This window comes from Antechinus flavipes, chromosome 2, assembly GCF_016432865.1.
Source record: "Antechinus flavipes isolate AdamAnt ecotype Samford, QLD, Australia chromosome 2, AdamAnt_v2, whole genome shotgun sequence".
Classification (NCBI taxonomy): Eukaryota; Metazoa; Chordata; class Mammalia; order Dasyuromorphia; family Dasyuridae; genus Antechinus; species Antechinus flavipes.
In genome coordinates, this window is record NC_067399.1 from 23,702,087 (window position 1) to 23,714,173 (window position 12,087).

Genomic DNA, 12,087 nt, shown 5'->3' on the forward strand with positions numbered 1-12,087 from the left:
ACACCGTTCCTTAAGTGTAGTTCCCCAGTACTAAACACGGTACTCCAGCTTCCTTCTGAATTTAAGATTCTGTTCCCCCTGGACTCTCACTAATAACTGATGGACTGGCGTATAGATGCTGGGCCAGTTATTGTCTGTTATTCTACCCTGGGACAAATAGCCCTTGTCATCAACCACGTCTTCCTCCATGGGGAACAAAAAATGATCTTGGAAGGTTTGGCCAACCTCTTGGTATCTCTTCAGGAAGATTTTCAGAGCAAAAAGAAAAGTCATGTCAGAAATTCAATTCCGAGCAAACTAACAAAATTTTATTAAGCATCTATTATATGTAAGACACGGTGCTAAGCACTGAGGACACCACAACAAAAACGACAGTCCTCTACTCTCAAGGAGCTTACAATCTACTTAGAATACAACATAGCTCCACAAAAAAAATAAATAAATAATTTCAAGGGCCAAAATCTTACAAAAATGAATGTTGAAAACCATCTTTACGTGTATTTGGAAAAATAAAATACCATTAAAAACTTTAAAAGGGGGGAACAGTAACAATGGGGCAACCAAGAAAGACTTTAGAGAGGAGGGATGGTACATGAAGTAAGTCTTGAAAGATAATGAGGATTCTGAGAATGAAAAGTGAGGAAAATCTGTGCAAAGATCCAACAATGCAAGATGAAAGGACAAATGTGGGGAAGAGACCAGAGGCATATTTGGGCTAATATAGAGAGCAGAAGTGTCACGCATACTGGCTGTAAACAACATGGGCAGTGCAGCCTGAGCAAGATTAAAATGTAAGAGGTAATGTGAATTTGTGGTTTTTCTAAGTCAATATGCCCTAGAATTTAGTGGTCTTATTTCTTTTTGAGCTTGACATCAGTGACAGAGAACAAACATAGAGAAAAATGAAATTAACTGTGTAGAAAGATGCAACCAGATATGGAGGGCTTTAAATGCCAAGTGAAGAAGTTCATATTTGTCCAAAAGAATAGGATGGCATTGATAAGATGGCATTGAAGCTATTTGAGGGAGGAAGGGCAGCTGAGTCTAATCAAGGGTACTCAATTACCCTATCAAGTAAAGGATGGGCAAAATGATGAGAGACAAACTCTCAGAAGACAATTTATTTTTGTTTGTTTTTGTGAGACAATCAGAGTAAAGTGACTTGCAACTAGTAAGTGTCCAGTGTCTGAAGTCACATTTGAATTCAGGTCCTCCTGACTTCAGAGCTGGTGCTCTATTCACTGTGGCACCTATCGGCCCTCAAGAAGACCATTTAGCGGGCAATTACAACACTAGTATCAAGATGCGATATGAGTCTGAAATTAGCCATCTAACACATCAGGCAGATGGAGACATCACCTGAGTACCTCCCTGAAGCAAGGAGAAATCCCTATAAACACTAGAGCATCTGGAAGGAAAACTTCTGCAATTCTTCTCTGTCACCCTTCACTTTGGCTACATAATGTGGGAAATAACAGCTTTGGGAGGCTCTTGCTCTCTGCCCTCTGCTGTTCATGGACCTGGTCTCTGCCAATTCCAACTTTGAGGACAGATGGCAAATGAACAGAGGTATAAGAAGCAGGGGGACCTTTTCTACTCAGGGCAACATGATCTACAGATTTATTAATTGTCATTACTATTTTTTAAAATCTACCTTGAGCTTAAAAAAAAAAAGTACATGTATGGATGTCAGATATTTACTGTTTTTATTTTGATATTTTCCCTTCTCTATGCCTGACCCAGACTAGAAGTCTAGAAGCTGTGTGTGTCAGATCAGCCCCAATGGGGGATAAATGCTAAATAAAGTTGATAGAAAAATCAAAGAGACAATTGACCATGAATATGGAAATGACAGTGAAGACTGAATGACTAGATGGAAGGATGAAAATTCATTAGTAAATGCTTACAGCCTGCCAAGTCCTGTGCTAAGAGCTTCAGATACAAATACAAAAACAAGACTGTTCCTGCTCTAAAGGGGCTAACATCTAAAGGAGGGAGACAATACATATAGTAGAGTCAAGTCAAGCAAATGATTTCAAATCAAAGAGTGCAGAATAGAGCACTTTCAAGCTTTCCAGATAGAAAGACCAAAGCTCAACAGAAATTATGAAATGCAAATGCAGTAGTTAAGCAAAACCTGGAGGGCCCTACCTGCAAAGAACTTGGGAGCCAAGTTCCCTCTGATTTCTCCTCTTCTAGAAGAGCAGAAACATCAGGAGACCTGAGCCAAACTGGGAAGCAGGATTAAGTGGCTCAATGGATAGAGGTCTGGATTCAGGAGAACTTGATTTCAAATCCAGTCTTAAATATTTACTAGCTGTCACTTAACCCCATTCACCTAAATTGAGCTAAGGAAGAAAATGGCAAACTATTCCAGTGAAATGGGTTCACAAAGACTCAGACATGGCTGAACAACAAAAATAAAATTAATTCATTAATGAATGAATGAAGCTGAAGCAGCCATGGTGAGGTCATGGTGAGGATGAAAATAGTAGTGGTGATGGTGAAGTTGGTACTGATGGTGAGGGAAAAGATGGCAGTTACGATGGTGAAGGAGTGTACAAATGGGTTAATGATGGTGCTGAAGATAGAAATGATGGTAAAGATAATGGTGGTGGAGATGGTAACATTACTGGTGGTGGAAATTGTAGTATTAATGGTAGTGATTATGATGAGGATGAGGATAGTGGTAAAGGTGATCATGATAACAGTGATAGATAATAGTATAGATCACTATGACACTGATGATTATAATCATGGTGATCAGGATGGTCATAATCATCCTAAGGTGGTACTAGTGAGAAGAATAGCAATGGCTGTGGAATTCACATCTCTGATAGTGATAGTGATAAGGATAATGGTGAAGGTGATAGTGATGACAATGATGGATAGTAAAGATGGTGGTAGTGATGTTTCTAAAGATGATGCTGATGAAAGTTATATGGCAGTCACAATCATGGCTGGGCAATGAGAGTGGAAGGGATCATAATGACAAAACCTCCTTAGATTGGGATCTTAGAAAGCATCAAGAATACATAATCATTTAAAGGTTCAAAGAGCACACAGGAACAACCAGTCTGAAAGAGAGATCAGTCTGAGATGTACCAATTAACCAGTATAAATTAAGTGCACTTAATTTAATTAAGGCACTGTATGGAGTATTGGGATACAAAGAAGGATTTATTTTTTAATCCTCCAGGATTTTTTATCTCAAGGTCAAAATTTCCTCAAGGACAGCCTCAGGGTCTGAAGACACTGTGCAAATGACTATACACAAATGAGTATATATTGAATAAATTGGAGGTAGCCTTGGGAGAATTAAAGCAATTAGAGACAGAAAAGAGGAGGGAGATGTAGGAAAAAAAAAAAAAAACATTTATTCAGAAGCAGAGAGGGAGTTGAAGATAAATTTTTGCACATCACATCAAAGCTTTCTTCTACTCCATTACAGGCATCATAAGACCTTTCATAGAAATATGGGGATTTGGGCGTTAGCAGAGTTAATGGGATAGAGTGGTTTCAAAGGGAACCTTTTGTTGATTATTGAAGAAATACTCTGGCCTTTGGAGAAGCAGAGGTTAAGATAAAGATTTCCTTCAAAATTCTGGGATGGAAATGGAGACGGAAATGACAGGAAGACCATTTTTCCAGAGGAAAATATTGTAGTTTCTCTCCACAAAATCTGAACATCACAGTGATGGCAGTCATAGGATCATATATTTTGACCTGAGGGACCACGGAGATCATCCATTCCAAAGCTCTTATTTTATAGATGAGGAAAGAGAGACCCAAAGAGTTTAAATGGGTTCTGAGATTCTCACAAGCAGAGAAGTTTACTGACTCCAACCCAGTCCTCTTTCCATAGTGCCAGGCCACTTCTCCAATACTGATGATGATGATTTATCTTGGGGGACAAACCCCAAAACACAACTCATAGGGGAAAATATGCAAGGATAGGAGGCTAAAAGCTTGTCCAATTCTCTAAGGCTTTTATGGACATTCATTCCCAGGAGTTCCCAGGAGAAGAGGTAAAAGAGACATTTGTGGAGTAGAGAGAAGAGGGAAGAAGACTGAAGGAGGAATGGGGAAAGCAAAGGGAGGAATAAGATGGGGAAGGGCATAATATTATGGACTCTTTCTTCAGAATCCCCATTGGAAGCAACAGTCCATAAAAGATGGACAAAAAAAGAGCACACTCTGTCCTTCCCATATTTCCACTAGCCAGTGCCCAGGATCCTCGGGAAATTAATTTAGAGGACGACATCCCGACCTGATCTGGAAAAGCCAGAATTTATCAAAGTATTTTCATTGGACCTGATGAGAGCTACTTCTGACTTCTTTGCAAGACCTTCACGTTCTGTGATTTCAGTTTCTTCCACCTGTCAGGCAAAAAAAATGGCATGGCTCCAGTCAGTGGAAAGAGCTTGGCACTCACTGAGCTAAGATAAAGGCTCACTTCCTCATTTGGCTCAGGAAGATTCACAAAGAGGAAATGGCTCCTCTGTCATAGACTCAGTCTCTAATCAAATCCTGACTGTCATTTATTGGCTCAGTTTCTTCATCTGTAAAATGAGAAAGTTGAATTCATTGCTCTCTAAATTCTGTCTAGTCCTAAATCTATAATTCCATGGTTTCTCTTCCCAGGAATTTGAGAAAGCATGAATCCTAGGACTACAACCCTAGCTCTCTGGAAAATAGGTTGTCCCAATATAATAGCATCCAATCAGAATTGAAGCCCTCTTCAACTGAATTTGCTCCAAAGCACAAATATTTCTAGTTATAGCTCCATGAGATCTTAAAGGCTAACCAAATTCTGGCAGAACTTTACTAAGATGGAAAGATTTCAAAAACCACCCAACAATGGATTAGGACTATTGACCAACCTCACTGAGAACAGAGCAATTCATCACTAAAAAAGCAGAAAGCAAGAATAATTATTTTTCTGGTGTCAGCAACTGAGGAAATGATATACTAAAAGGCAATGGTGGCAGAGGGAGGGAGTATCTGTGTTAGAGAAACCAAGGAAAAAGAACTTAAGCATGGGCTTTGATTGATTTTGTTATATATAAATGCTATCCATTTTTATTGGTTTATTTTGCAGCTATTACTTTGCTGAACTATTAAAATCATGAATACTTTATTTGCTAGTTCTCTAAGGTTTTCTAAGCAAGTTACAAAGAAGGATAATTTTTTTTCTTCTTTGTCAATATTTATGACTTTAAATTCTTGCTCTTGTCTTATCATAGTGGTCAGAGTACTGACACAGCTGAAGTTAGATCTTCTGAAACAATTAGCATAGCATCTTGGACCAGTGTAGAGAGAAGAAAAAATGATGTACAATGTCTCTACTTTACTATCCACGGGGTTCTTTTCTAAATAGGGATTCTAAGTAGGGATAGAAGAGCCTTTCAAACAAGTACAAATACAATAGTCAAAGCTAAATCCATTAAAGACTAAGGGAATAAAACAGAAAAGTCTGCCTGGAAGGGGTAATCGACACAAGATGACAAATTAGGAAGCCAGGTAAGAGGTACTGAAGGACTAAGCTAGTATGATTAACATGGTGTGGAAGAGGAAGTAGGAGACATGATGAGAATTGGCAACTAACTGGAGGGTGAGAATGGGAAATGGGTAGGAAGAAGGAAGAATTCAGAAAGACTCCAAGAGAGCAAATCAAATCTTATGGGGTGGAATAAACAACTCCAGACCCCAGACATGGGTTCTTTTTTTCTGGTCTTAGGATCTCCTTCCAGAATGTGGCTATTCAATTTTGCCAAGAGAATTCCTGTTTTCTTTGTTCTCCTCCTGAAGGAAATAGGAAGGTCACTAGTGGTGCAGTGGATAGACGACTGGGCTTGGAGTCAAGAAAACCTAAATTCAGATCTCAGACACTTATCATCTGTGTGACCCTGGAAAAGGCACTTAACCTCTGTTTGCCTCAGTTTCCTCAACTATAAAATCATGTAAATAAAGAGCTTTATAATCATAAAATACTATATAGTTGTGCAATAGTAATAGCAGCAATAGAAGTAGTAGTAGTAGTAGTAGTAGTAGTAACAGTAGTAGCAGCAGCAGTAGCAGTAGTATAATAGTACTTACCTATATCTCAGGGTTGTTGTGAAGATCAACTGAGATAATATCTGTAAAAGTACTTACCACAATTCTTGTTTCTTAGCAGATATTATATAGATGTTTACTCTCTATTCCCTTCCCTCCTCCTCTTGTCCTACTCCTGTCCCTCAACTCTATATATCAAATTAATTGACAAATATGTATCTTCAAGACTGCCCCGGGAAAGGGAAACTAGGATTAAGAACATGCAACCAAACTAGAGGGGAAAAAATAAAAAAGATACCTGAAGTTTCTCTTTCTGGGAAGCCATCTCTACTAGGTTCTCATCTGCATTCAACTTATAGAAGAGGTTTTTCCTAGTGGAGAAAAAGTGAGACTGTTTTCTACCTTTCTTCTGCCATCATTCCTCCACCTTCCCTAGCCTACCTGAATTCCCATTTCCAACCCCACCAATATACATTGAAGAAGTCGTCTCTGTCTCAGACTCCAATAGATCAGATAAGATCACACTGTCCCAGAAAAGAGACAGAAGAAAGGGATGAATAAGATGAAACAACTCTTCACTTGTCCATTGCCCCTTCCCCATCTTCACTGGGATTTGGGAAAGCAGGAGAAATATAGGTGAGATGGTATAATGGAATGAGAAGAATCTTAAACTAAAAAGATTTATTCTGAAGTCCTGTCTCAACCAAAGTATCCAAAGCAGGAAGAGATCTTTTGGTCATGGGATGACAGATTTAGAAGAGACAATAACATCTCTATTTGCGCTCCATATGATGACTTACTTAGAAAACCCCCAAGAACTAGCAAATAAATATTTGTGACATTGAGTGGTTTTAGCAAGATAGCAGGATTCAAAACAAATCCATAAAAAAGTCAGATCTCACACTTTCCTTTTTTTTTTTTTTTGGGTGGGGGTGTTTCTCTAATATAAGAGAGTTCTAATTTAAAGGCAGGTACGGAGTATAGTAGGTAAGAGTATTGGACCTAGAGTCAGGAAGACCTGAGTTGTAATTTTGCTTTAGGCACTTAGTAGCTGTGTAATCCTGGGCAAGTCACTTAACTTTTTCTATCTTAAGTTTCTTCATTTGTAAAGTAATGAGATAAGAAAAGTTTCATATAAATATTAAAAAATAATAATAATAATAAAGTTAGATACTGTTCCACACCTCACTATGGTCTTTCAAGAAATCATTCATTTCCTAGTTGCTGCAGCCAAAAAAGGTAGAAAAAATAGGCATCATTTATCCCCATTTTACAGATGAGGAAAAAAATGTTCAGACAGATGAGTGAATTTAACATTACATAGTAAGTATGTACTTACTCAAAGACTCAAAATTGGCTCATAGATTCAGAACTGGAAGGAAGAAGCAATGTAATTTAAAGCCTTTGTTTTATATTTTAAAACTCAGTGAGGGGAGTTGATTTATCTGAATTTGATTTTCTTCCTTTCTTAAATGGAAATGATGCCTGCTCTCTCTACTTCCTAGAATGGTTGTGAAATTTGAACAAATCATGTAAATAAAGAGCTTTATAATCATAAAATACTATATAGTTATGCAATAGAACTAGTAGTAGAAGTAGTAGTAGTAACAGTAATAGCAGCAGCAATAGCAGTAGCTATAATAATGGCAGTGGCAACAGCAGCACCAGCAGCAGCAGCAGTAGTTCTCATTGTCATCCTCGATAAGAGTTCAAATCTTGCTTTAGATACTTATTAGCATTTTACAAATATTAAAATGCTATACTAATGCTACAGGAGATGAAGGGAAGAGGAAGAGGAGGAGAAAGAGAAGGCAAAAAAATTTTTAAAAAGGAGGAAGTAAAGAAGGGAGAAGAGGAGGGGAAGAGAAGGAGAAAAAGGAGAAGATAAAGAAGAAAGAGGAGAAGGAGAATAACAAAAAGAAGAAGAGGTCCAGAGGAAGAAGAGAAGAAGAAACCTTTCCAGGCAGTTTTACCTTTTCCAGATGTGAATGGTCGCCACACCCAAGAGCAGTAATAGGCAGCAAAACAGCACCATGAAGATGATAAAGAGCAGATGATACTGGTTCAAGTGGTCAAGAACTGTAAGACCCAAGTGAAAAAGTCCATTTAGAAGGTTCATTAATTTCTCCATTCCCAGCATATGTATCTTCTTCATTGTCTTCTAGGTCATCTTTAGCTTCTTGTCATTTAAATCAATTTAGTGTCTACTCTAAATCACACCTAGATACTGGAAATGCAAAGACAAAAAGCAGCATGCCCTCTTCCCTCAAAGGGCTTCAAGGGGCCAAAGAATAAAGGGAAAGAATCACAGATACACATAAAAGTCAATGCAAACTACAGACAAAGCAATGATAGTGAAGACTGGGTACCAACATCTGGAGACAGAATGGATCCTTATAGGAAATGATACTCAAGCTGAGCCTTGAAGGAAGCTAGAAGTAAAAAGTGGATGGGGAGGGACCACATCCCAGCATGGGGAAGATCTTTTCCAAAGCTACATAAGTGGGAAATGGAATGTTGAATATAAGGTCAGCTTGAGTCTGTGAGGAAGAGCAGTGTGTAATAAGGCTACAATGTTAAACTGTAAAAGGGCTCCAAATGCCAATAGAGAAGCCCCTGTAGATTGTCCTAGGAAGAATCCTGGAATTTTCTGAGTAGAGGGCTGACATGGTGTAAATGGCACTTTAGAACTGTCATTTTTTGTGGAGGATGTGGATAAAGAGTGGATTGCAAAGAAAAGAAACTAGAGGCAGGGAGACCAATTAGGAAGGAGGGTGCTGCAATATTTCCAGTGCAAAGTGATGGGGAGAAGGAGGAGGAAGAGCAGAGAAAAAGAAGAAGAAGGTAAACAAGGATAGATAGATAGTGGCTGGGTAAGGTTAGAGAAATGTCTAACGATAAAGATGTTAGAGAGATGGAATTGACAAGGCTTGGCAATTAAGTGGATATGTGTAACTAGGGAGAAGAAATAACTGAAGATGAATCTTAGATCAAGAATGAACTGGAGTGATAGGAAGAGATATAAATTAGGAAGAAGGGAAGGTTTAGAGCAAGGACAATAAGTTCCATTTTGGACATATTGAGTTTGATATGTTTTCAGATATCCAGGCAGAGGCCCAGTGGTATTTAAAGATATGAGACTGGAGTTTGGGAGAGTGATGAGTACAGAGTATAGAGATCATCACCTTCACAAAAATCGTCTACATTAACTTTATCTTTCAGAGAGATAACTGAGACAGAGTTAGAAAGAGAAGAAATGGCCACCAAGGACAAAGCTTTGGGATACATCCACAACCAGCATCAGAATATGGATAATGATTCAGCAAAGGAGACGGTGAGGTAGCAGCCAGATAGGTCAGAGGGGAACCAAGAGAAAGCTGTGCCATAGAATCAGTACATCTTATGTGCTGAGCACTGTGTTAGCCACTCTGGGAGATATCATGCTGCCCACTGAGAGCTTACAGTCTAGTATTCTGCCCCCACCCATGATTGTAGTTGCTCAATCTAGCTAATTTTTAGTCTAGATTCTATTCTGGTTCTAGCTATTCCCCTACCTCTTAAAGGTCTGGTACATCTCTGAAGATGGATATAGTAATCCTGTCTGAATTGTGGTGAGTTCATATATTTCTAGTGAAATTGTAAGCTCCTAAAGGTCAAAGACTATTTTCTTTTGGACCTTGCATTTTCAGCACCTAGCAGTGATATGCACACAATAAGTGCTTAGTGTTTGCTGGATCAGATAGAATTGATGGAATGAGAAAAGAACTATCCAAATTGAAAAAAGGAAGTTTCATGGCAGACCTTGGAGAGAACTTTCTCTTTCTAAATGGTGGTTCCCATTCAAAGAAACTTGTAGCCTCTCCTCCAGAGATTGTTACATAGAGAGAAACAAGCAGATCAGGTCGTGTGATTCCTCCTCAGAGCAGGGGAAGACACTAAATGAACTCCTTCCTGATATTCCCAGATCTTTGCTCACCTCTTGTTCCAAGGTACACAGAAGATGAAGCAGAACCCAGAGCATTGGATGCCAAGCATACATAATCTCCCTGCTCTGTGGAACTCATATCCTGGATGTCCACCCTCAGGGTATTGTAGGAGGTTGATACTTGAAAGTGGGGAGGATGACGGCTTCCAGGATGGGTAGAAGCAATAAACTGGCTTCCATGATAAAGGGCCAGCTCAGACCGGGGCTCACTATCCACATGACAGTGCAGGATTCCCCAGAGACCAGTCTCTGGCTCTAGAAAAAAAGTCACAGCAGGTTTCCGTGGTGCATCTGCAAAGGAGATCCAGGCATGAGTCTTAATGTTAGAGATACTTAAGCTTAAGCTTAAGAGCTTAAGATAAGCAATATCAAATAAAGAGCTAAAGTCAGATTTGGAGTCAGAAAAAAACTCAGAAAGTCAGAAAAAGAGTTACAAATGGACTAAAAATGAGAAGGAGCCAGGGATTGACCTAGAATCACTCTAGAAAAAATTGTAGAATTCAATTTAGAGTCATAAAAAAGGCTAGAAACAGATTTAGAACGAAGAAAGATTAGGATCAGAGAAAGAGCTAGAAACAGACCTCAAATCCAAGAACAAATAATGAGAAATAAAGCCAAAGACCAATCAAGGATCAGAGAAAGAGCTAGGGAAAGTGCAAGACTCCAAGAAAGAGCTCAAAACAGACCTCAAATCCAAGAAAGAGCTAAAGAGAAAAGGCTAGAGCCTGACTTGGATTCAGAAAGAGATAGACTCAAAGGAAAGCCCCTCTTTGTAACATCAGCAGGCTTGGGGTTAAGTCTAAAACAATTTATTTGTGTGATCCACTCAGTGCACACTCAGATTGCACAAAAATATAGGGGTGATGGCTCATCTGTAACCTTAATGATCTGAAAGTCTGACAGACAGCTTATGCCTAAGAGGTCTAAATTGATCAACATCTAATATCTTTAGCATGATGAGCCCTCACAAGTTGGGGCCATACAGCTCAGTGAACAGATACTTGGATTCTAACAGCAAATTCTCTGTAAGGAAGAAGTTTGCCTAAGGAAGGGCAAACTAGCCTGGAGCAGAAACAGATCAGTCAAAGCTCCCATGCCAATTGGCCCTACCATTGGGCCCATAATTAGCCACTGTACTTCTAGGCTGAATGAAATGGAGACCCAGTCTTTAAAAAGGGCAGTGAGGAGGTATTTAACAAAAATCAGCTTACATTTATATGGAATCCAAAATAAAAATACAAAAAAGCAAATAAACAAGGTTTAAAGATAGACACAGATCATAACTGTAGATACCTGCCTATTTATATCTGTAGGTCTATGTCTACCTATACAGGTAAACATATAGATAAAAGTATCCTAAAGTAAGCAATATCAGTTCAGCAAGTAGCAATGAGATAGAAATGGACAGTCATTTCAGATTTATCATGATCCCCTTTGAGGTTTTCTTAGCAGAGATATTAGAATGGTTTGCCAGTTTCTTCTCCAGTTGATATTACAGATAAGGCAACTGAGGCAAACAGGGTTACACAGTGTAGTAAGTGTCTGAGGCTGGATTTGAACTTAGGAAGATGAGTCTTCTTGATCTATGCACTATGACACCATCTAGCTGCCCAAGACAGGGTAAAGGGAGAGGCAAGGGGAATAATTTCACCCATATACAGCTCGATGAACAGATACTTGGATTCTAACAGCAAATTCTCTGTAAATAAATCACTCACTAAGAGAGTCATGGAGCCAAACAAAATTCCAACTACTGAAATGTACATTGAGAGATTGGGGGGGCAGCAGTAACTTTTACTTGCACCAGCTCTATGCTAGTCAGAGAAACATATCTAGACTCAGGAAACAATGTACAGTTACACAAAGTTCTAGAGCGACAAAAAGATCCAGAGATACATTTAGAACCAAAAGACTAAAAGAGACATCTAGAATCTAAGAAACAGCTAGCCAGAGGAAGAGGCAAACTTAAAATGAAAGAGTTAGGAATAAGTCTAGTGTTAGAGAGAATTCTAGCGTCAGAGATCAAGAGACCTATTTAGAGCTAA

The 12,087-nt window shown here is 38.9% G+C and overlaps 1 protein-coding gene across 1 annotated transcript in view; it reads right to left on the reverse strand.

Moving 5' to 3' along the window:
• SIGLEC1 (sialic acid binding Ig like lectin 1) overlaps nt 1–12,087 on the reverse strand; it is a 57,865-nt gene that overhangs the window by 17,665 nt on the left and 28,113 nt on the right. Inside the window, exons 19-21 of the mRNA XM_051973514.1 lie at nt 10,034–10,333; nt 8,031–8,136; nt 6,356–6,428 (exon numbers count right to left, since the gene is read on the reverse strand). Coding sequence (XP_051829474.1) covers nt 6,356–6,428; nt 8,031–8,136; nt 10,034–10,333 — 479 coding nt within the window. The remainder of the gene's footprint in view (nt 1–6,355; nt 6,429–8,030; nt 8,137–10,033; nt 10,334–12,087) is intronic.